Source organism: Kryptolebias marmoratus, linkage group LG5, assembly GCF_001649575.2.
Source record: "Kryptolebias marmoratus isolate JLee-2015 linkage group LG5, ASM164957v2, whole genome shotgun sequence".
In the NCBI taxonomy this organism is placed as follows: Eukaryota; Metazoa; Chordata; class Actinopteri; order Cyprinodontiformes; family Rivulidae; genus Kryptolebias; species Kryptolebias marmoratus.
The window spans coordinates 20064097-20089309 of NC_051434.1; the positions used below are offsets into that span (position 1 = coordinate 20064097).

At 40.7% G+C, this 25213-nt stretch overlaps 1 protein-coding gene across 3 annotated transcripts in view; it reads left to right on the forward strand.

Annotated features, from left to right (window-relative positions):
* The window catches only part of vars2 (valyl-tRNA synthetase 2, mitochondrial), a 27988-nt gene extending 2775 nt beyond the window's left edge, over positions 1 to 25213 (forward strand). Inside the window, exons 3-30 of one of the 3 annotated variants that reach the window (XM_017430708.3) lie at positions 1220 to 1301; positions 1413 to 1513; positions 4404 to 4525; positions 4622 to 4688; positions 5847 to 5944; positions 6047 to 6128; positions 7105 to 7224; positions 9169 to 9277; positions 9362 to 9450; positions 10819 to 10909; positions 11048 to 11175; positions 11342 to 11445; positions 13213 to 13294; positions 13417 to 13493; positions 13637 to 13724; positions 14791 to 14878; positions 15846 to 15916; positions 16010 to 16135; positions 16215 to 16319; positions 18290 to 18358; positions 18443 to 18521; positions 19503 to 19633; positions 20001 to 20153; positions 20981 to 21247; positions 21763 to 21874; positions 21977 to 22179; positions 22916 to 23065; positions 23386 to 25213. In XM_017430708.3, coding sequence (XP_017286197.1) covers positions 1220 to 1301; positions 1413 to 1513; positions 4404 to 4525; positions 4622 to 4688; positions 5847 to 5944; positions 6047 to 6128; positions 7105 to 7224; positions 9169 to 9277; positions 9362 to 9450; positions 10819 to 10909; positions 11048 to 11175; positions 11342 to 11445; positions 13213 to 13294; positions 13417 to 13493; positions 13637 to 13724; positions 14791 to 14878; positions 15846 to 15916; positions 16010 to 16135; positions 16215 to 16319; positions 18290 to 18358; positions 18443 to 18521; positions 19503 to 19633; positions 20001 to 20153; positions 20981 to 21247; positions 21763 to 21874; positions 21977 to 22179; positions 22916 to 23065; positions 23386 to 23463 — 3072 coding nt within the window. In that variant the 3' untranslated portion in view covers positions 23464 to 25213. Of the gene's footprint in view, positions 1 to 1219; positions 1302 to 1412; positions 1514 to 4403; positions 4526 to 4621; positions 4689 to 5846; positions 5945 to 6046; positions 6129 to 7104; positions 7225 to 9168; positions 9278 to 9361; positions 9451 to 10818; positions 10910 to 11047; positions 11176 to 11341; positions 11446 to 13212; positions 13295 to 13416; positions 13494 to 13636; positions 13725 to 14784; positions 14879 to 15845; positions 15917 to 16009; positions 16136 to 16214; positions 16320 to 18289; positions 18359 to 18442; positions 18522 to 19502; positions 19634 to 20000; positions 20154 to 20980; positions 21248 to 21762; positions 21875 to 21976; positions 22180 to 22915; positions 23066 to 23385 lie in introns of all 3 variants that reach the window. The other 2 variants (XM_017430707.3, XM_025009217.2) reach the window with 2 other exon arrangements.

The following is a 25213-nucleotide window of genomic DNA, read 5'->3' on the forward strand; positions in this document are numbered from 1 at the left end:
TAGCCATAAGCAACTCTAAACAGGTGGGTTTTAAGTTGAGATTTAAAGGCACCCAGTGTTTCAGCTGTTTTACAGTTTTCTGGAAGTTTGTTCCAAATTTGTGGTGCATAGAAACTGAAAGCTGCTTCTCCTCGTTTGGTTCTGGTTCTGAGGATGACCATAATGAGCCAATCAGCAGCTATATTACTCGTTCATCAAACATATTGGTAAGACTACAGGGAAGTTGGAGAGAAGTTGATGCAGGTAGGCGTTCTAATTGAATCGCTGCTCTGTTTTCATGAAATGGCGCTTAAAACTGAATATGTTGAATATTGATGCAGGAGCCAACTGTCAGAGACCGATGAGAAGCAGGAGGATTTTGTGTTAGCTTCGAAACGTAATTGGCCAGGTTTCTAAAAGATGGCGAGCTACCAAAAGAGGTCCTGAACCTAAGATAAAGAATCACTTCTTCTAAGGATTTGGATCAATCATTTCAGTCTGGAGAAATTAATTTAATTCATCTGCTCTGTCTGGGTGGGTAGAAGGCTTCTGCAGCCAGTTTGAACTCTTTTTTTTTTTTTTTTTGGACAGTTCAACTCTTTAAGTCCTGTTGTTTGGACTCATCCGAACTTTTAAAGGCATCAGCTGTTCAGCATGAACCCTTGACTATAGCCTTGCACAACTATATTTATTAGGAGACCATTTTGAACAATAAAACCTTGGGTATTGTAAATTAATAATTTATAAAACCAAAGAGAATAAATTTGATTGGTTGTCTGTTGTTTATTGTTTAATGTTTCACTGTATATATTTATTAACTGGAATGACCATTCAGTATTTGTATATTAACTATTCATGGTGGTTGTTGCACTAAATGTAAACATATGGTGCATATCATGAATCCAGTCTGTGACTCTGTGTTTATTCTTAAATACCCCCTCTCACGGAGACTTACTTAAAATCTTCTGATTACTTGCCAGTTCATAATAAGATGGATTAAGTAGCTATTGACACATTTGATCTAAAAATAAACATGGGAAAAATAACATGCTCGCTACTGTAAGTTGGTAATTTATTGATAAGTTATTAGCAGTAAATACTGGTAAAACGTTACCAATAAGTTGATGTATAACATGCTGTTCTAAAAGACTCCAAAATATTAAAGAAGCAATAACTACAAAATGCCTTTATTGTAAAATCATGACCGTGGATGATTCTTTAAACTCTGCTTTTGTTTCAGAGTGCTGGAGAGGAAACAGTGAATTGGAGTGAGAAACCGAAGATTGTCTACACTGCTCAGACACCTCCAGGGACAAAGAAAGGTGCCCGATTCTCTAGTATTAGTAAAAGATTTTTCTGTCCCCATTGTAACTTTCTATCGACTCTGCATTTATATTGGTTTGTTGTTGTTTTTAATAATTTCTCTTTTGCAGATACTAGTTTGCCGTTCCCATCTTCGTACAGTCCTGAGTATGTGGAGTCCTGCTGGTATCAGTGGTGGGAAAAAGAAGGCTTCTTCAGTCCCGAACAACATGTGAGGATTTCATTACAGAAGACATTTTTATACGTTCAGTTAAGTAGTTTTGTACCTTTCGGACACTGACAAGAGACAAGAGCTCATTTAGTACAGTTCTGAATGTGAACAGTTTGTAACATCAAGTAAATTGTGCTTAAGCAGCAGATGTCTGTCTACCAGAAAATAAATGTTGGTGAACTGCTCAATTTAGCTTAACTCACTCACTTTTTGTCTTTCGCTTTAACCAGGTTTGGATAATGTCTCCTAGTTCAGCACTTGCGTTTATCTGTGATTTCTCCAGATTCAAATTATTCAGCTGTTTTTGATCAGTCACAATAACAAGGCGTCCCTGTTACTTTAAAGGCTTAATACCAGAAATGGCACAATTTGTTTCCAACAACAAAGGAGTCCGTTGAGGTGGTTCAGGCATCTGATTATAATGTTCCCACCCTTTCCTAGGTCAACCCCCCCCCCCCCCCCCCACAAACACACACACTTTGACTGGTGGTAAATGGAACTCCTGAGGTCTTTGCAAAAACATAAGAGTTAAATGTTGAATGGTGTTTTTTTTCCTAATTAATTTCTCACATTCGTTGCAATGTCCTTTATTAGGCTGCTATATGGCCTGCTGCCAAAAAACATAGGGCAGACAATAATATTTTTGTATGTACAGTGGGGAGAACAAGTATTTGATACACTGTTGATTTTTCAGGTTTTCCCACTTGCAAAGCCTGTCGATGACTGTAATTTTTATCATAGGTACTCTTCAACTGTGAGTGATGGAATCTAAAACAAAAATCCAGAAAAATACAATGTATGATTTTTAANGTGAAACACACAGAAGCACTACTGAGTTCACTGAATTAAACATTAAGTTACAATTTTTATTCATTTTTTAAACAAGAAGCTATTTCCCAAAACCTTCTTTTTGTAAAGTGAGACTTGAAGCACAGTACTCCAGCCCAAATTTATTCAGGTTTTGTGTATGTCCATGTGTGTCTGTTATAATGCTCCTGTTGAACAGCTTTGTAACAGCACATGACTGCAACATGAATTAATAGAACATTCTTTTAAATGAATATGTTTGTGCAAATCTGGTATCCAGCGATGGGCATATCACAGAGCATAAGAAGTGCCAGCAAAACACATCAAAAAACATGTCGGGGGAAAAAAGCTTTGAGCTAAACTAAAGCCTTTACAAACGTATTCTGAATACAAAGAAATTCAACACTCGAGAGAAAGCAATAGTGATATGAACATAAATTTATCATGTTCATCTTAGCAAGGACTAAGATGAACTGTGTGATGAACTGTTTCACCATTGTCTGATTCATACTTTTGTTTCAAAAATGACCATGTCTACATGGTCGGGATGCAGATTTGTGGTAGATACAGTTCCGCTGCTGAAAAACCCTCTGATGGGGTAAAGACTTCAGGTACAAACATGTGTGCTGATGCTAACTATGCTAGCCAGGATATTTGTCCATCTGTCCATCCATCTTCTACCACTTACATGTGGTTGGGTTGCGGAGAAGAAAAAGAAGAAAAACCCAGACCACTCGCTTTTTGGCATAATCCATAATCTCTCTAGGAAGTTCTGGGTCTGCCCTGGGGTCTCTACCCAGTGGGACATGCCTAGAAAACCTCTGAGGAGAGGCACCCAGAAGGCATCCTGATCTGATGCCCAAACCACCTCAACTGATTCTTTTCAGTGAAGAGGAGCAGCAACTCTACTCCAAGTTACCCCTCAGATGATGTAGCTTCTCACCTAATCTCTTAGGCTGAGCCCAGCCCCCTTACAAAGGGAGCTCATTTCAGCCGCTTATATCCTGGATCTCGTTCTTTCAGACATGATCCAAACCTCATAACCATAGGTGAGGGTTGGAACAAACACAGCCCAGACAATTGAGATCTTTGCCTTTTGTCTCAATTCTTTCCTCACCAGACTGAAGCAGTGTCTTCAATACTGAGGACTAAGCCTTGATTCTTTGAGAAATGGAAATTAATTATTTAAAAATCATACATTGTATTTTTCTGGATTTTTGTTTTAGATTCCATCACTCACAGTTGAAGAGTACCTATGATAAAAATTACAGTCATCTACAGGCTTTGCAAGTGGGAAAACCTGAAAAATCAACAGTGTATCAAATACTTGTTCTCCCCACTGTATGTGTGTGTTTGTTTGTCATATTAGCCAACTATTTCATGAACTAGCAGAAGCAGACTAATATTATTGAGATGCTAATTTTCACCTGATTAACTTTTGGAGTCAACCGTTAAGCAACTTTAGAAAACACAAAAATGAATACAACTCAGTCAGTTTGACAAATATTGAGGTAGGTTTTGTAGTAGCTGAGAATCATCCCCACCACATACTTTGAGCGCTAACTGATCATGCGACAGCTCATGATATTGTGTACAGTCACACAAAACTTTATTTATTTTTTGGGGTTTTATAACTTTATTCAAGGTTTGACAAAACAGCTATGGCACTGTCATTTTTCAACAGTTGATCTTCAGTTTATCTTAAGACTTTGGCACGAGAGTCAGCAGGTCATATTCATTCCTTCAAGAAGTTTATTTTTTGCTGTCAGTCAAGAGTAAAAGTAATAGCAAACTAATTAACTAATTATTTTACAGCATGCTATCTGGCATCCTTCAAGCTGTGCTAACCACTAATTGCAGAAGTATTTAAATCTTGTACTAAAGTGAAAAAAACCTTTCACAGAGTCACTTGGGCCTGAATTAACAAGCGATGCCAGTTTTGGATGCATCATGTTAATATTAATATCTATTTCAAGGGTGTTTGTGTTTCCACCTGGTAATAAAACGGCTTGTTGTATTCCAGTTTTGCACACAGCAACATAAACTACATAAGTGGATTTATGGTTTATTTGATTTGTTTCAGGAGAGGCTGTCTCATGGTGTGGATCAGACCTTTTCCCTTTGCATCCCTCCACCAAACGTGACGGGCACGCTGCACGTGGGCCACGCTCTGACGGTAGCTGTGCAGGACGCCCTGGCTCGATGGTAACGTCAGCAACATGCGTTGTGGAGAGTCGAGTCAGAATATTTTCAGAAAGCTCGCATGTTCACCTGACCTGAGTTCAATTTGCAATCAACTAGGAAAAGGATGCAGGGCTACAGAGTTCTCTGGGTCCCTGGGTGTGACCATGCTGGTATCGCAACCCAGGTATGACACCTTTGTCTCTTTTCAGTGTCTTCACTACTTTGTCTTATAGAATGTAAGAGTGACTTCCTGTTTTATAAGCCTTATTCAAAAAACAAAATGGAAGCCTATGTGTATGTGGAAAGAGTTACTGATTGATTTAAAAGTTTATCCTTACAGTTTAGTTCAATTTCAATTTGTAAAATCCAAATAGAATCTTTCAAGCTTACGATCTATTTTTGTTGTAACTGTAGCTGAGTACGGCTACTTTGGAGGCACACAAAAAATTTCTGTTTAAAAAAAAAAAAAAGTTGGGTAGTATGCAACCCTGTTCCTCGAGTGCCTCTGTCCTGTATGTTTTACTTGTTTCCATGCTCCAACACACCTGTGCAGCTGCCCCACATAGACAAGGCTTCTGGAGAAAGGTTTTATGCTCAGATGAGATAAAGACTGAGCTGTTTGGCCACAATGACAAGAAGCATGGTGAGGCTTTCAAACCCAGGAACACCGAACCAACTGTCAAGCACGGGGGTGGCGGCATCATGCTGTGGTCTATCGTCAGGTAGACGGTTGAAACTTGGACAATGAGCCCAAACACACAGCAGAAGTGGTTTCTGAATGTGTGGATTTAACAATAAATCCAAACCCGTGCATCCAGTTCTTGTTTTAAAACTTTTTTGAAGTTGGATGTTGTATTATCATTTCACTCTATAAAAGGAATAATTCAAAGAAATCACTGAAAAACCCAAATTAACATGACATCCATGCCCTTGATGAGGGGATGGAAACTTCTGCAACTGTTCAAACAACTAACGTCAGCATTTACCTTCATTAGTTTAACTTGCTGATAGGCTACGAAGTTCACTTTACAGAGAACATATGATTAGACGCAACACACCTTTAATCCACATCACCCATCTTAAGCTGCTTATATGCCTTATAATCAGCAAGAATACTGACAATAACAGTAAAATACAAGTATCACAATTTGGTTTTTTTGTTGTTTTTTTTTTTGACAAGATGAAGATTAAATCACTGGACAACATAAAACGATCTGGATGGATACAGTTTTTGTGAATCACCTCCATTTCAAACACGTTATCTGTTGTCTGTACAGTGCTGCAGTGTTGTTATTTGTGATTTTTTTTTTGTGTATGTGTGTGTGATTTCTACATACTTCAGACAGTTGTGGAGAGGAGACTTTTAAGAGACCAAGGGAAGCACAGACAAGACTTCACCAGAGAAGAATTTTTGCAGGAAGTGTGGAAATGGAAGAACGAGTAAGCTCTCCTTTTTCTCATCACCAGCAGTAGTTTGGTTGCTTTGTCTGCATACCATTTGCTTCACAGAAATTACTTCTCTCCCCCCTTCCTGTGTGCCAGGAAAGGAGAAGAGATCTACCATCAACTGAGGAAGCTCGGTGCTTCTCTGGACTGGAGCAGAGCCTGTTTCACTATGGATCCAGTGAGCCTTTAGTCTCATACGTTACTCTCTAACTGACTTCCTCCCGGTGTGTGGTAACACAGATTTTACACACAATAAGTGCGACCCAAACTTTGTTTTACTGGATGAAAAACAAAGTCGAAACGCACGCAGACACAAACGCCATTTCCCCTTTCTGCAGCGGGCAGTGACCATCAGAAGTCCAGTTCTGTTGACCCAACTTGGTGATTGTTTCATAGCAACCACTGATTGGTGTAGCAACAGAATTTCTGTTAACATGGCTAATATGAATGAATTAGCTTTCCGCCCATTCAGATGGATGCATTAAGGCCCACGGGTCAAACTCAAGGCCCGCGGGCCAGATCCGGCCCTTGGTAACATTTTATCCGGCCCTCAAAATAACATTGAAGTTTTATTAGATCTGACCCTCCAGTTTGGGACAGATTGAGTCGCCATCGCTTCTTATTTTGCTTAACAAACTGAGCCTATTTACTGAACTCGTCTTGTTACTTTGCAGCCAAGAAATTAAGTTTTAATTTCTCAGTAACATTTATTTTGACTTAAAGAGCATCAAATGGGACCGATCAAAATCTTGATAAACTTGCAGCCAATAAAACATGTCTGGTGTCTGATTTGGGTTAATATGCATCGAAGTGACAGCAAGTTTCCTTTAATGTACTTTGATTTTTTTTCTCTTGTTTTAAAGTTGATGTTAGCAGCTGAATGTTTGGATTTTATTATTTATAGCTGTTTTAATGGAAATGTAATGAAATGTGTTACTAAGAACATTTCTATGAGAATTTCTATGAGAATATTTCTATGAGAATATTTCTATGAGAATAATTTGTCATATTACATCTAAAACCAGGGTTAATTTATGTATTTTTTCTAATAAATATTGATTGAAATTGGCCCTTGGTTAGGACCAGGTTTTGAATTCTGGCCCCCTGGTGTAACTGAATTTGACGCCCCTGCATTTTGGGAATTTTTTTTTTAGGGTTTCAGCCGGGCTGTGACCGCAGCTTTTGTCAGGCTCTGTGATTCTGATCTGATCTATCGCTCCGAGGGTCTGGTCAACTGGAGCTGTGCTCTTCAGTCGGCCATTTCTGACATAGAGGTAAGAAAGCCTTCTGTGATCACACGGTTTGCTCAGCAACTGCTCTGTTCCACTTCCAGGAATGTAAAAGGTTCAGGGTAAGTGAGGCTGACAACCGGATGTTATGGTATGCTTGTAATTTATCTTTAAACATTAGGATTGATTTCTAGGAGCGTTTGGTCTTCTACACTGATTTGAGCCATGAGATATGAACTTTTGATCAGTGCAGGTCTTACTTATTTAATCTAAACAAGAGTTTTTCAGTAAGAATAGAAATCAAGCATTGGGCATTATCAGGTCACTGTGCTTTTGGCAGGGCTTATAGTCCAAAAATGCAAAGTCCCATTAAACTGTGTCCAACCAGGAGTGTCAAACTCCAGGCCTGAAGGCTCCACTGTCCTGGAGGTTTTAGGTTTTTCTGCTTCAACACACAGTTTAATCACCTCCTCATTACATCATCAAGTTCTCCAGAAGCACGTCCACAAGTCATCCGTTTAAACCAGGCGTTCTAAAGCAAGAACACGTCTAAAACATGCAGGAGAGGAACAGAGTTTGACACGTGTGCATTAGAGCAAATGAAATAAAAACTAGCATTCCTCCAAAGGAACTCATCGCATATCGCTGACTGCCTTGCGGGCCAAAGTTTTAAACAAACATCTGGTGCGATCTGTTAGCGCTTAAAGTATGTGCGTGGCATCACTCTCCGCTACTACCACGCCAAATTTTAGCTCAATATGTGTAAAATCGACTGAGTTAGAGCCATTTTTGTTTTCGCTAAGGTCGATTAGCTGCGGCAGCCAACTTGAATCACATCGACTCCAAAAGTTAACCAGTTTTAGATGTCTATCCTTTTATTACTTTCTGGGAGTTTCATTTAAATTCATCCACAAGTTCATGGGATATTTTGCTAGCAGACATATATACAAATACAGGCGCGCACACAGGCGATTACATTATTGCCCGTCGTCTTTCGTGACAATATTAAAAATAAGAGAAATTGAAAATAGCTCAAACTTCAACAAAATTAAGTAAGTAAAATTGTATTTATATAGCACTTTTCACAAATAAAATCACAAAGTGCTTCTCAAAATACATAAGGAAAGCACATAAAAACATCAGACTAAATTAAAAGCCTGTCTATACAAATATGTTTTCAGCTGTAATTTAAAAGAGTCAACAGAGTCCAAACAGCGTAAGAACAATGGGACAGAATTCCACAATCGGAGTGCAACAGCTTGAAAAGTGCTATCCCCACGAGTTTTAAACCGAGTACGTGGAGCTAACAAAAAATTCTGATCAGCAGACCTCAGAACTCTGGCAGAAGTCATCAGAGACATACTGGGGGGCCTGACCATGTAAGGCCCGAAAAATTAATACAAGAAGTTTCAACTGAAACCTAAAATTAGCTGGTAGCCAGCGAAGAGCAGCTAAAACAGCTGCAGCATTTTGCACAGTTTGAATACGATGCATTGCAGATTTGTTAAAACAAGTAAAAAAGACCATTACAATAGTCCACACGAGATAAAATAAAAGCATGTAAAGTAACTTCCGGATCACGTCTGGGTCTGACTTTAGCAATATTCCTTAAATGATAAAAGCAATTTCGAGCTAATCATGTGGAATAATATTTAGACCTGATTGACTTGTTGCAGACTGGTCTTAATTAGTAAAACTGTATAATTAAAGCTGAGTCTGTCTGTAACTAAGTGAGCTTCATGTGCTGAAAATCACCGACCATGAGATGTTTACAGTCTTTAGAAAATGAGTTAAAAACTTGTTTTTTTTTTAGAAAGGAGTGCCTTTTTGAACTCCTGATCTTAGACGTGTTTATTTCTGTTCACTTCTTTAATATGATTCAAGGACTTTAATGTTTTTTGACATGGTTGTCATTCAGTATGTTATGTACACAATTTTTTGTGAAAAGCACAAAAAATGTGAACTTTAAAGCTTTGCGTTTGTCATCAGGTGGACTCGGTGGAGGTCTCAGGGCAGACCATGTTGTCTGTTCCAGGATATGAGAACAAGGTGGAGTTCGGAGCTTTGTACACCTTTGCGTACCCCGTCGAAGGTCATGGTGAGTATTTGTGACTGTCTGGAAACATATTGAGCATTTTTTTTTTTTTATAATGTTGAATTTTCCTTTTCACGAATGTTGTAGATGGCCGAGTGGCAGTATCCACCACCCGCCCTGAGACGATGCTTGGAGATGTCGCTGTAGCCGTCCACCCAGACGACCCTCGATATCAGGCCAGTTTTATTGATTTATTTACTTCTGTAGCGGGGAAATAGGATGTGAAACAGTGAATGTAATTATATTCTATGATATCAGATCAGTCCTTATCGTGGGGCTCTTTCCAAACCATTCACTTATTTATTCTTTTATAATGAACGGGGAAAACATGCAAATTCAGTCTGAGATCACAACAAAACACATGAGATTTTATCTTCATTTATCATTTATTTGATAGGGACAGAAACAAGTAACACAGATCAAGACAATCAGATGCCTGCATCACAGTGTTTACAGCCAGGACTAACACACAACACACCTTTAACAAAAGAAAAAACACACACAGATCAACAGTGAATACAATAAGATGATGAAAAGGAGATATAAAATAATATATCAACTAAATCAGAACAATTACAGTGTTTAAAAATGAGTACAGTTCTGGTTCATCTTTAGCCAGTTCTTAAGCCTTGAAGGGAACATTTTACTGTCAGTTAATATGTGTGTGAGTGTGTGTAAGAAAAGCCTAAAGGCAGAAGCAGTGTGTGAAATGTCATTTTGTACCTAACAGTTGTCATGTCATTTGTGGTGATTGACGTTTTGTTGCCATTTCTTTCGTGGCAGTTGATGCTTCATACCAATCGGGTACGAAGCACTTTTACCATTTCACACCCGTGCACTGACCACGTGCACTTTTCATTCTAGGCACCAGCTCCATGCAACACTGCACAGGATTTATAGTCAACGTTCTTGCATTTTATTATTTATAATGCAGACTAAATGTTTGCTGCTCACTGCAGAGTTACACAGAGTGGTAAACACACGTGTTCCTGGTAGTTTTGGTCATTTTGCCTCATTCTTGTGTGTTGTTTCATTGTGGTCAGGTGCTGAAAGCGTATCGTCATTAGGGACTGAACTGTATTATGGTAACTTTTGCTCCCCTTGTATATTTAATACATCGACTTGTTGTCAGTGTATGAAGACACTTATTGTATCAGCAACAGACCAGAGACTCACAACCCTAATTAAAAGATATCAATGGCCCTGATTGTAATAAACCCTAGAACTCAAGCAGTTACTCAAGCGTTACTGAAGACATGAATACATTTGCAAAATGATCTAAAACATGATGTCTTTGTGCTGTTTTAGATATACAAATACAAATCCATACAGTACTCCATGGCTCTAAAAGTGAAAATGAAAAACAACAAGTAAAGTTCAAAGCATTAAAAGATTTGAAAACTTTAAGGTTTGAACTAAATCATGAATGTATATTTTCATGAAAAACACATTCAGGACAAACACAAACAACGCCACAGTAAGTCTGATTGGTAGATAGTAAAAGTTTGTTTGGCTCACAGCTCTGTGTGTCCTCTGTGTCTCAGAGCTTTCACGGGAAGCAGTGCAGACATCCCTTCACCAACAGGCTGATCCCCGTCATCACGAGCACAACGGTGGACATGGAATTAGGAACCGGTAACTGCCACGCCTGCTCCTGGCGCACAGTCCCAACCAAACGCAGCTTGTTTATCATCCATTAAATGTCTCTTTAATAAATTAGAGCGTATGAAGTGTCTGAAAGCTGGAGCGGTCGCTGACGTCGTGTTTTTGTAGGTGCGGTGAAGGTGACTCCTGCTCATGACCACAAAGACTTCCTCCTGTCCAGGAGACACACTCTGCCACACGTCTCAGTGATTTTAGGAGACGGTACAATGGCGCCATCTTGTGGACGGTGGCTGGAGGTACATGTGCAGGTTGACGTTACAGGACTGATGTTACTTCTGCTGTCTGCTCAGCCTTTAGCCTTTTGTTCAGCGCCTCAAATAAACATCGAACACCTGACGTCTTTTATATTTCTTAACCCCACCTGTTATAAATGTTATTTTTTTTCTCTTTGCCGTTTTAAAGGGCAAGAAGCGTTTTGATGCCAGGCAGCTCGTCCTGGATGCTCTGGCTGAGAAGAAACTGTTCGTGGGAAAGCAGAACCATCCCATGACTTTGCCCGTCTGCAGGTAGTTAAAACAGGAGTGGCAGCATTTCTGAAAATGTCAGCGTCTTTGACCAGGTGAGAGTAGGTGAGAGTCATAAACGGCTGTTAGCGCCTCACAGCAGCTAAGTTTCCAGCTTTTTGGTTCCTGTGTGGTGTAGAGGATGTCACTGCTCCGTGTTATCCTGTAAAAACCGGGGGTAAAACATGAATGGGCTTTGTCTTTGTAACACCACCTGGGTGTATTTTACGCAAGCATGCAGAAAAGGATTCTTGTAAAAATTAAGCACGTGGGGTTGATGGTGTCCCCGCATGCAGATGACCTTCTGCTACGTCCTCAGTTGTTTTCGTTTGAGAAACACTGCTGAGCTTTAGATTTATGAAGGATTTAGCCTCTTTTTGTCCTCCTGTAAAACAAGCAAATCAGTTGAAGTACTCAAGCTTCATTTTAATGAAACACACCTGTTTGCTTTTTGGTTTAAATATGTCAAAAATTTACATTTTCTAAAATGTTGGATGTAGAATACCACTTAACAATCATGTAGCTGATTTAAACAGATGCTTATCTGCACCATGTGTCCGTCGTCCAGCTGTAAAACCCACAATAGAGGAGCTTAAACCCTTTGAAAACAAAAAACTTTTGTCCTTCCTAATCTGGTGGCTTCTGCTTTTCTTTCACAAAAAAGTACATTTTAAAAAAGTTAGCATTTTTTTGGATAAATGAACGCTGATTTCTGAATGACTGCTGAAATTTGTTGAAGTTAGAACACGAGCTAAACCAGTACAAAGCTAAAATAAGCAGAAGAGCAGCTAAAAGCAAAATCTAGCAACACTTTAGTTCAAATCTAAAATGAGTAACTGTTAGCTAAAAGTTAAATTTAGACAAACCGTAGCTCAAAGCTAAAAATAGCAGAACTGTAGCTAAAGTGAAATCAAGCAGAACTGTAGGTAAAAGCTAAAATGAGCAAAACTGAATCTATAAGCTAAATTTGGCAAATAAATTAGCTAAAGCTAAATGAAGTACAGCAGGAGCATTAAATTAAAATTAGCAAAACCGTATCTGAGAGCGAAAAATGTCAAAACACTAGTTAAAAGCTAAAACTAGCAGAACAGTAACTAAAAGCCAAAATTAACAAAATCTTATATCAAAGCAAAAAAAAAAAAGCGAAATTGCAAAATTGACAAAACTGGAGCTAAAAGCTAAATTAGCTAAACTGTAGCTAAGTTTTAAAATTGGGGAAAAATGTAGATAAAAGCTTAAATGAGGAAACCATATTCACAAGCTAAATGTAATGAAACCATAGCTAAAAGCTAAATGTAGCAAAACTGTCACCAGAAGCTAAATGAAGTAAAGGAGTAGCTTCAATTTCAAATTAGAAAAGCCATATTTGAAAGCTAAAAGTAAAAAAATAGTAGCTCTAAGTTATAATGAGCAAAACTGTAGCTAAAAGCTAAATCTAGCAACACATTAGTTACAATCTAAAATGAGTAAATATTACCTAAAAGTTACATTTATAAAGAATGTAGCTGAAAAATAGAAGTAGAAGAACTGTAGCTAAAGTGAAATTAAGCAAAAATGTAGGTAAAAGCTAAAATGAGCAAAACCAATACTAAATTTACCCTAAATTTAAATGTCTTTATCTGTTTTTCCACAGTTTATTACACTTTGATAGGGCTTTTTTTTGTGCCCATGGAAGGAGACACGCTCCGGCTCACAGAAAGCTCTTAAAGAGGACAGTAACACTGACGTGCTAACACTCACTGTGTCTTTTCTTTGTTTCCTGTTTTCTAGCCGCTCGGGAGACGTCATTGAACCGCTTCTGAAAAAGCAGTGGTTTGTTCGCTGCGGCAAAATGGCTGAAAAAGCGATACAGGTAAACTTCTGTTACGCGTTTCCCTTTCAGTCGGCCTGTAGGAACGAACCTGATCAAGTGTTTCCCAATAATCACGTCATAAAACTTTAAACACCCGAACGTGACTTGTGTCTGACTGTCAGGCGGTGGAGGATGGGCAGCTGGAACTCATCCCGCAGCACTACTCAAAGACCTGGAAGAACTGGATGTCCAGCATCAGGTACTCTGCTCTGACGTCTGACCTCTGACCTCTTACTAGAACCGAACTGTGACGTGAGGAGAGACCGTTGCTACGTCATCCTCACGGTAAATGGGCGGTTGTTTTCAAAATGTACCTCCGTTCTCTTGCCGTGTGCTTTGCAGTGATTGGTGCATCTCCAGGCAGCTTTGGTGGGGTCATCAGATCCCTGCTTACCAAGTAGAGCTTCCTGAGTCTACAACCAGACCAGAGGTGGGGCTGTTCGCATTTCTGTTTACGATAACTTTTATATCATCAAATCTTGAACAATAAAGGCCAGACTTTTAGACTGAAACCATCACATGTTGAGAGATAAAGGAGCTGTAGCCATTTTGGTCAAACCTTGGAAAAAATAAAAACATTATGTGTGATCTCATGTGATATCGTGAGATGTTCGCGCTCACGCTCAGATCCTGTGTTGTAAATGAGTCTCAGCTGCTACCACATCAAATTTTAACTCCGTGTATAAAAAACTGACTGAGTTAAAGCCATTTTGGTGTTGGCTGACATCCACTGGCTGTGGTGGCCATCTTAAATTGAGATGACTCAAAAAGTTTATCAGTTGTAGCCATACATCCAATGATTAATTTGTAGAAGTTTCATTATGATCTGTCAAGTGGTTCATAAGATATTCTGCTAACAGACAAGCGGAGTTGAGTCAGACAGTTATTGTTCAAGTCTTAAGCAAATATGTTGCGCAATGAGTAGTATTTGGAGTATTTGTTGGGAATGGCTCTCAGCTACACTGACACCAAATTTTAGCACGATGTCTCTAAAATTGACTGAATTGTAGCCAGTTTTGTGTTTTCTAAGGTGACTTGGATGTGGCAGCCATCTTGAATGGGGTTGGCACCAAAAGTTAATCAGTTGTAGATGTACATCCAGTGATTATTTTCTAAAAGTTTAATTGCAATCCATCTAGTGGTTTGTAAGATATTTTGCTAACAGACAGAGTTGACTCCAAAATATTAATGACAAAGTTCTAAACAAAGATCAGTGTCAGCCACTACCACACCAACATTTAGATCAATATCTGTAAAACTGACTGAGTTATAGCCATTTCTGTGTTTTATGAGGCCATTTGACCGCGGCGGCCATCTTAAGTCAGATTGACTCCAAAGGTTCATCAATTGTTCATCAATAACTACTCTATGCATGAGTGCCTGCTTTCACCTTTCGTCTCCAGGCGATAAAAATGTAAAACTGCTTTTCTACAAGTTAGTGTCTGTTCCAGACCGTAGTGTAATTCTGTGTGTGTGTGTGTGTGGGGCAGGAGCAGTGGGTATGGGGGCACAGCCTGGACGAAGCCCGGCAGAGAGCTGCTGTGAAATACGGAGTGAAGCCAGAAGACGTTACTCTGAAACGGGGTAAATCGCTCCCTCTTGACCTCCATTCTGGGTTTTGAATCATTTCTGTGTTAAACGCCACACTCACAAACGCTGAGGGCGTTCATTTGCGTTAACGCGTTGTGCATTTCTCCGGGTCAAACCAAACGTATCGGTGCAAATGAATACACATCACCATAACTGTACCCTGACATGTGTGTTTTATACACTGTGACTGAGCCCTCAAACACACACACACACACAGTCAGGTCATTGCTGTTATAGTGTGTAAGCACTTACTGGGTTTTAACAAAAGTGTGTTTGTCATAAATATTTAATACAAAGATAAGCAAATTGCGGTTCTGGTAAATAAGAATCCTGACTATAAAATAAATCACAGCTCGATGTTGTGATGTAAGTGAATGTGGGCAGTGTGTGTGTAGGGCTTTAGATGGGCGCGAAATGGTAACTACACTGGTAACACCTATCGCTGAGTACAAAATGATGATCACTGTATGAATTGACAGTGGCTGAACAAAACGACCACCTCCGGGTATGAAATTGTAATCATTGTAAACTATATGAAGTAATAGCTGCCGAGTATGAAATGATGAGCACCAGACAAAATGGGTACGAAATAGCAGTCCAATCACTGCACAAAATGACAACTGCTGCATACAAAATAGCAATTACTATATGAAATAATGACCGCTGGGTACGAAATGGTAACGACCCGACAAAATGCACACCACTGGGTACGAAATGGCAATTCAGTCACTGCACAAAAAGACAACCGCTGGTTCCAAAATACTAATCACTCTATGAACTGACAGCTGCTGAATATGAAGTGGTGATCACTGTGCAAAGTGACAACCCCTGGGTACAAAGTGGAGGGGGAAATGCACAACACATTGATGTGATTCATTTTGAAGTACGCACTTAACATTAGACAGAATAACTCAGCCTCTGTCACAAAAAGCATCATGTTTTTTTTTCCCCCCATGGCCAGACCCAGATGTCCTGGATACGTGGTTCTCCTCAGGGCTGTTTCCTTTTGCAATGTTTGGCTGGCCAGAACAGGTACTCCCCCCTCCCCCCCCAGCACAAACAGAACCGAAATAAACACCTGTGGTCAAAGCTGCTCATGTCTCACCCGAGTCTTGCTTTGAACAGACGTCTGACCTGCAGCGCTTCTACCCCAACTCTATTCTAGAGACCGGCAGTGACCTCATCTTTTTCTGGGTTGCTCGGATGGTAATGTTGGGAACGGAGCTGACCGGGCAGCTACCCTTCAGACAGGTCGGTCGTAGATTAACGAGCACCGTAAAACAAAATGTCCGTCGACGTTTATATCTTCCCCCTCCGTCACGTTTCTCAGGTCCTGTTCCACTCTCTGGTGCGAGACAAATACGGTCGGAAGATGAGTAAGTCTCTGGGGAACGTCATCGACCCGTTAGACGTGATCCATGGAGTTTCTCTCCAGGTGAGCTGCGCGCAGCCCGTTTCCTGTCGACCAAGCGACGACGTGGACCCGTTTAACATACGCAGCGCAGCTTTAAGCTCAGTTTATGTGTTGTTTGTTTGTGTCGTGGCCACATTAATCACTTCAGTGTTTTTTTATAGCTCAACTTTCTGAAGGAAAAAGAGGTTCTGTTTGTTTGTTTTTTTCCTGTTTTTAGCAACGAACAGAAGGCTTTTGTTAGAAAAGAATCTGGGCAAATCTGGTGATTCCCAGCTGGGTAACACCAAGAATTCACACTGCAAAAGCTTCACAACTTCCTGTTAGGGAGCATAATTAGCTGCAGCTGGAGGGTTCTCCTTGCTATCATAAAAAGGATTCCTTTAACAGCACTCGTTAAATTAAATAATACTCATCTGTTGCTCTCACATGAAAGAAAATTTGGTTTGGATGTTCAGGAACAACCAGAAACCACCAAAACTCAATCCTGCCATGAACTGGAATCTGCTGGAGCACCAGTATCTCTGTCCACAGTGAAACTAGATTTATATCACCGTGAGATGAGAGGGTCCTGACAAAGAAATAAGCTCCTGCTCCAAAAGAGACGCCTTTAACTTTTTCAGCTGTCAAACACGGTGTTGGTAGTGTCATGTTGTGGGACTAATGCATTGCACCAAATGGATGAAACAATGAAGGAGGAGGAGTACCTCCAAATTCTTCCAACTTCACCTCAAATTAACAGCTAGACGTTGTAACTTGGCGTCAGCTGGATGTTCCGACAGGACAACGATCCCAAACACACATCAGAGCTGCTCTCTGATTGGATAAAACAGGAGAACATTCAGCTGCTGGAATGACCTTCACAAAGGAAAGACTTTAAGCCTGTTGAAAATTTGTGAAGCTTTTAAAAGAAACCTATTATTCTTCCTTGAACAAGTCAGGATAGGTCTGTGGGCTATACAAAACATGTTCATTACATTTAATACACAAAATCAATCTCAGATATTGAGATTTTACCTGATCAGTTCTGCCTGTTTTGAGCTCATTTCAGAATGAGCGGTTTTAGGGCTACGTCACTATTATGCAAATAAGCTGCTGTTGGCCACGCCCCTCAACTCGGTGTCCCGTCTCAAAACATAAAAACTCTCTGAAGGATTAAATGCTGCGATCTGATGCACATTAATATTGTTATTAATTAAAACTCTGAGGATTCTGACTTTGGGACAGGGGCACTTAGCGGTTCTGAACCGACATTTGTCGAGTCAGATAGCGGTAATGAGCGGTCCAAAACCAGACTGGTAGCGGGTCAAGACAGCAGCAATACATGTTCTATATTGCAGCCGACAACAAAACATTTTCCTTTTCCAGCAGACATTGTTCAGCAGTAAAACCAGCAGAACAAACGTGACGGTCTCCTTGTAATGAAGTGGGCGGAGCTCCACTTGGGTTGCTAGGTAACAAGGATTGTGACGCAACAATCCCGAGGTTTTTGAAACGGGTCATTTTGCAGACACCAGAAAACATTTACTTATTGTCAAAAAACGGCTGGGAGGTTTTTTTCTTTGCACTTGGACTGTTTCTAGAAGCAGTAGATACCCAAATGGAAGAACAAAAACATGCAAAAAGTGAATTTTACATAATTGTTCCCCTTTAAGCAAAGTCAGATATGTTCCAGAAAACCAACCAGTTTAAAAGAACAAAAAAGTGGTCAAATGGGAACTTCTGACCACAGCTGTTTGTTGACAATCAGAAGGTCTTTACAGAGGATGAAAGCTGCCTGACATACGTTTGTCAATCTGAACCTACAGAAAAGATGTTTTTATGAACAAGAATCCAAACACTTCTTTAAACAGTAAAGTCGTACTGTTCGCGTCAGGAGGAAGGGACACCATTCTTCAACTCACTGCGTTTCCTATGTTTGCAAGCCTGTATTTCATTTGTTTTTTTCAAGATTACGTAAAACCCTTCTCTTTTTTTACTCTTTTACTGTCTAGAGACTCCAGGAGAAGGTGAAGGAGGGAAACTTTGACCGAAGGGAGCAACTGGTTGCAATGGAAGCCCAGGTCCTGCCCTCTTCACACTGCTTGACTGACTGAGGATTTTTGTAACTTTTGTTTTATCTGTCCACTCCGTCTGCTTCCTCACAGAGAAAGGACTTCCCCAAAGGAATTCCTCAGTGTGGGACAGATGCTTTGAGATTTGCCCTTTGCTCCCACAGGATACAGGGTGAGCGACTTGCTCCGTTTTTGCCCTAACAAGTTTAGTTTCTGTGTCTCTGAGGCTGCTGACGCCTGCACATTAGCTCTCTTTCCGCAATATGCTGGTGGAGATTAGCCGTCATCCAGGATGTGATAAATCTAAAGACAATCAACTGGACTTTTTTTTTTACCTTTTTTTTGGATCTCTTATGGCAGAAAGCATCTGAGGCTACAGCTCTGAATGTCCAGATCTAAAAACCATGCAGATTATAAATAAATATGTAAAAACTGGTCCAAATCAATTCAGAAGAATACTTCAGTCGATCCAGTAAATCTTAAACATCGGGGCAGCTACCAAAGCAGGCTGAGGTGGCTGACGGGTGGTCTAGATTAGGGCTATTCAAATTTCTCAGCTGGCCGCAGTTACTGAAAGCTAACAGTGCCGAGACAGAACATCCGGCAATTATTGTCATGAATGCAATTTAGTTTAAAATCTAGTTTTGTGTTAAATGAACTGATCATCATAGATCATCTATACAACAGGATCACCTCTCTCACGGAAATATGAATCGTGGATTTTTTTTTTCCTGATTTGAAACCTAGTTTTTTTTTAAACAGACCCATCTTTAGGCCGGAGTTAGCTCACACACGGGCCGTTTGTGGCACCCCGGGCCGCCAGTTGAACAGCCCCGGTTGAGAATGTGGTTTTACAAGCTGCGCACCCAAAAAAAAAAAAAAAAAAGTTGTGATTTTTCTAAAACTGGCTGCTCAAAAATTGCAGCTTGCTGGTTGTTTGGTTGAAAGCATTCAAAGTTCAGAAAAGTCGGCCATTTTCTGGTAATTTTGAGTCACAAACTCCTCTCCAGTCGCTGCGGCCCAGTTGCTCGGCTTGAACCAAACGCCCAAAGAAATGCATCCTAACAGCTGAGTCTGCACTGCATAAGTGGGGCAGATGGCTGTTTTTTTTTTTTTATTCTTGATGAACAGTTTTCGTCCGTCTCTCTGTCAGGTGACGACATTAGTTTGTCGGTCGCTCAGGTCCTGAGCTGCAGACACTTCTGCAACAAAATGTGGCAGACCCTGAGGTTCACGCTGGGAGTTCTCGGTGAAAACACACAACCACTGGGGACAATTGAAGAGGTACGGTGGTTGTTACTAACAAAATGGTTGTAGTGCTGGTGAAAAAAAAAATGTATATCTGGAACAAAACGTTAAACTGAGCAGAATATCAAACAAGGCAGCTGCTGTTCTAACTCATATATGAGGGATTTGTGATTATGTAACAAAGTTAAAATATTACAGCTCCCAGAGTTTGAAAAGTGGAATATTATAAGCTCCTGATAAGTCCGTGCACCCTTAAAGAAGTCTGTGTTTCCTTCAATTGGTGCAACATATATTATGAGTAACTTGGGAATTGGGAATAAGACCAAGCAGTAAAATACGTTAGCCGAGCTTTGATGGCTTGAGATTGACTTTTTGTTTTATTTTGTCCCTTTTTTTTTTGAAGACGACCCCTTTGGGCAGCATGGAGCGGTGGATCTGCTCTCGCCTTTACAGCACGGTCGCACAGTGCGAGCAGGCTTTTGACGCTTACGAGCTGCACGCTGTCACATCCGCCCTGCACTCCTTCTGGCTCCACAGCCTGTGCGATGTCTACATAGTAAGAAGCAACAAATTACTGGTGTTTTTTGTTGGGGTTTTTTTGTCGTAGGACTGCTCTACAATAACAACAAGGTTTGTGCAGCTTATGACTGATAGAAGCAGGAGGGATGGTTTTGCTTGTGTGTGTTTATTTGTCTGTACTGATAGCAAACTATCTCAGTGGGAGAAATTTAGTGAAACTCCCTGAAAGTAGTCATTAGATCTACAACTGATTAACATTAGGAGTCAGTGCAATTCAAGATGGCTGCCACAGCTTATCAATCTTAGCAAACACAAAAATGGCTATAACTCACTCAGTTTTACACATATCGAGCTAAAACTTGGTGCGTTAATAGCTGAGAGTCGTTTACAGCACATAATCAGATTGCTTCATGTTGTGCAACATCATTGCCTGAAACTTAGGGTTCACCCTAAGATGCTAAAGGACAGATTTCAGTGACGCTCTAAGAACGTAATCATTGGATGGGCACGTACAGCTTTTGGCGTCAGCCCAGTTCAAGATGACACAGCTGATCTACCTCAGCGAACACAAACACTGCTACAGCTCGGCCCATTTTACACATATGGAGCTAAAATTTGGCGTGGTCGTAGCTGAACGTCATCCCCGTCACCTACTAACAGATCGAACACATGGAATGTCATATACAAGGTTTGACTGAAACGACCACAACTCTGTCATTTCTCATCATAAGACGATCTTAGTTTAAAACTCTGGCATAACGGCCAAAACGTTGTTCTTTTTTTTCCTCTAAGAGATGCTTATATCCAGGTTGTCTCAGCGTGGGAATGTGAGCCGTTTCCTTTCTGTGTTTGTGTGTCCTGAAGGAATACGTAAAGCCTGTGCTACTGAGGGAGGACGAGGGGGCAGAGGTCCAGGCCGACGCGGATGACAGCGACACCACGACCGTGAGGCAGGTGGCCAGGACCGTCCTCTATCACTGTGTGTCTCTGTCTCTGGCCCTGCTGTCCCCCTTCATGCCCTTCATCACTGAGGAGCTGTGGCAGCGACTCCAGCCTTTCAGACCCAGACCTCCTGGAGCTCCGACTCCGACCAGCCTGTGCTTACAGCCCTATCCCCGGTCCACTCATCTGGTAGGACTTTACCCATTACACCTGCCGGAACCGTGACCTGAAGGTGTTTGTGCTTGTCTCACAGTTTAACTGGTTCTCTTTTAGTTAAACTTGCAGAAAATAATCATCGGTGTACATCTACACCTGAGTAACTTGTGGTGTCAGTCCTGTTCAAGATGGCTGCCACAGCTCACCACCTTAGCACACACAAAAATGCCTAAAACTCAGTAAATATTACAGCTATTGAGATGAAATTTGGTGTGGTAGTAGCTGAGAGTCATACCCAACACATACTCCAGTTACTAACAGATCATGTGAAATGTTACGATCTTACATGAGATTGTGCAAAATGATATATTTTTTTTAAACGTTTTGACCAAAATGGCTACAACTCTGTCATTTCTCATAAGATGATCTTGGCATAAACGGCAGCAGAGATATGCAGTTTTTTTCAGGAAATGCTCGACCTTTCTTTTTTTTTTTTTCCTTCTGGGTCATATGCCTTATTGTGTGTTATTTGTTGTCTTTCCTGCCAGGCACACTGGCATTTCCCTGAGGAGGAAAAGGACTTCCTGATGGTTCAGGAGGTGATCCGAGTGGCTCGCTCACTGCGGACCCAGTGTGGCCTGAGAAAAGAAAAGCCTGTCAGTAAGTCTGCATATCCACGTGAAACAAACTCGATGGAGTTTCACTGATAAATAGAAACGAGTTGGGTTTTTTTTTTTTTAAGGAGATTGTGTGTTTTTTCAGTGTGGGCCGTGTGTTCGCCCAGTCAGGCCCAGGTCCTCCTTCACTTCAGGTCAGCGGTTTGGACTTTAAGCCGAATCTCCAGCCTCCAGCTCCACTGTCCTGATAGACCAGACTGGCTCCCATCTGTTCAGTCCGGTCCTCCACCTAAAGAGAGTCTTGTTGGTCTGGTGGACCACACATGTCAGCTACACCTTTACAACCAAGTGTGTATAAACCTCCTTGTAATGTTCTTCAACAGATTTGGCACAGTTATATGTCAGGGTCTTCATATAAAAAGGTATTTTGTAACAAAATAATCTAAAAACTATGCCTTAAAATATTTGTGGGCGTGTCCTACAATACACAAGAAAATAGGTTGCTCTCAAACCCACCATGATTAAGAGCTTCCAGTAGGTTTAAAAAAAAGAAACCCATTTCTTCTGGAGCCCTTTCTACATTTAGCTCACATCAGTTTGCTTTATCACCCAAATCGCTCCACGGAGGACGCCACTTCCTCTGCTCTCCACCTGACCCCAGAACATTGGGAAAACGACACACTTGTGTCTGTGAATTTCAATTAAGCTTTTAAACGCACAAAAGCAGCCCTCCGAGTGCCATGTTTAATGCCGTGTTTCATATTTTGAGTGGAATGGGTTCTGTGTTTGCCCAAAATCGATCCAAACCACTTTCAGTTTGTGTTGTTCAGGATTAAGGTTTTAGAGTTCACTTAGATTTAGATTACATTTTGGCTTCAAGTTCTAGGGAATAAAATCATCTACAGCACAAAGGTTGTCTGAGTGATCGGTGTCCCGGCAGAGCACAGACGTCGAAAACTCAAACAGCTGGTGGCTGCAGTTCATTTTTGATCGAACTGAAACATATTTGACTGCATCTTTTGTGGTAATTAAAAGTTAAATGGGTCGTCAATGCTGGGTTACTTGATGTTATTCCCTCTTTCAGAGCGGCGTGAACGTTGATAAACAAATCCTGCAGCTTTCTCAGCGGAGAGACAGGCTTGTTCCAAAGCTGGAAAAGATCCTCCGCAGACTTCAGGGTTCTAATGATTCGGCCAACGTTCCCGATCATGACAGGCAGCAGATGGAAATCAAGGTGAGCACAGAGCAAGAAATGTTTGATTCGCTGCTGAAGGTCTTCAAAGATTATTCCCTCCACCAAGGAGGTTATGTTTTCAGTGACATCTGTTTGTCTGTGGACATGATTACTTAAAAAGTTATGAACGAATTCTCATGAAATTTGAAGAAAACATTAAACATGGTAGAAGGAACAAGAGATTAAAGTTTGCTTGTGATCCAGTCAAAGGTCAAGGTCACAGATCAGCCCATGTTCCAACTCTGCAGCTGTATAACAGGAATGTTAAACTCCACAGCTGGACACCTCTTAGGTCTTCGGTCTTTCCGTTTTATGTTCAGGTTTCAGCTCTGAAGCAGGAGCTGGAAGTCATCGAGGATCAGATGAAGGCCCTGCAAGAGACGCAGTCAACAGGCTAACGACAGCTAACGGTTTGAACTGAAACGGGCCAGACATCGAAGCTTCGATTTGTTTTATAATGCTGATTAAGGAGAAGGTCTCTTTTCAGCTCGAACTGAGACAAATCAAAACATCTGGATGGTGTTTGCACAGCGTAATGACTCAGTGTCTGAATGACTTGCACACCTGCGCTGTTGAATTAATTTCTCCTCTAGAGGGAGTTGTGGCAGGCTTCTGATATATATATATATATATATATATATATATGGGGGCCGGCTTGTTAGAAATGTAAACATCAGTCTACTTGAAGTTGTGTGTTGGGATTATGTGAACATAAAATCTGTAAAGCTGCTATAAAAGAAGAGCTACGTGTCATCATTACTCATGCATGTTATATGTGCTACTGCAAAAAAAAGTAAAAATCACATTTTAAGACTTGTGTTTTGTGCATGCTGCAATGTCACTGACTTATCTCCTGCACTTGCTCAAGCTTGTTCAGGGTCAGCGGGGACTGGTACTTAACCCAGCGGTCAGCGAGGGAGATGCAGGTCCACCCTGAATAGGTCCCCACCAGTCCATTAAAGCTCAAACACACACACACACAACATTAACAGTCGTGTATTTGTGCTGTGGAAGGAAACGAGGACCTGTGAAATAAACAAACGCTCGTGGAAAAGGTGGAAACTGCACACAGAAAGACCTCAGCTGAGATTCAAAACCAGGAGCTTCCTGCTGTAAGGCGACAGCTTTAATCAGTATATGTATAAAAAGACAAAAAGTATATGTACAATATGTACTTATACACAAGTGTACTGTGTAGAAGGACAGAAAATAGTACAAAATAAGGTAATTTTGAATTTGATGGCAGTAACACATCTCAGTAAAGTTGCTTCCCTCTCTGAAACATCTCTTCTTTTAACATCTGAGGAGAGCAGCTGCTGGAGGTTTTAGAGGGAATGTTGTCCCATTCTGGTCTGACGGGGGATTCTAGCTGTTCAACAGTCTTTGCTGAAGTTTTTGTTTCACGATGAGTAAAATGTTTTCACTTAGTGGGAGGTCTGGGCTGCAGGCAGACCAGCTCAGAAACTGGATTCTTCTACTATGAAGTCATCTTGTTGTCATGGATGCAGTCTGTGGTTTAACATTGTCTTCCTATAAAGCCTTCGCTGAAAAAAGACATCTGGATTGCAGCATTTTTTGTCAACAGTCCTCCTCTTCCCCTCAGTCCATTTTAAATGAGTTTTGCTCCAGAGAAGATGGTGGTGTTCACATCTGACTTCTTCTCTGTCTGATAGAGCTTTAACCATCATCTGTGGATGGAACAGTGAACTGTGTTTACAGACAATGGTCTGTGGAAGTGTTCCTGAGTCCATGAGGTAATATTCAGAACAGAATCAGACCTGGTTTTAATGCAGTGGCCCCTGAGGGCACCAAGATCACAGACATCCATCACTGACCTTCAGTCTTTTGTCTTTTGAGCTCAGAGATTTCTCCAGATTCTTGAAATCTTTTGATGATATTATGACGTGTAGATGATGGGATATTCAAAATGATCCCAATTTTCCATTTAGGAACATTTTTCTGAAATTACTCCACTGGTGAACCTTTTCCAATCTTTACTTCTTTTTTTAGCCTCTAAAATACTCCTTTTGTACCCAGTCCTCTTACTGACCTGTTGCTAATTAACCTAATTAATTATAAAATTCTCCTCCAGCTTACTTTTACAGCCTTTTCTTGCTCATGTGTTGCTACCATAAAATTTAAAATCAT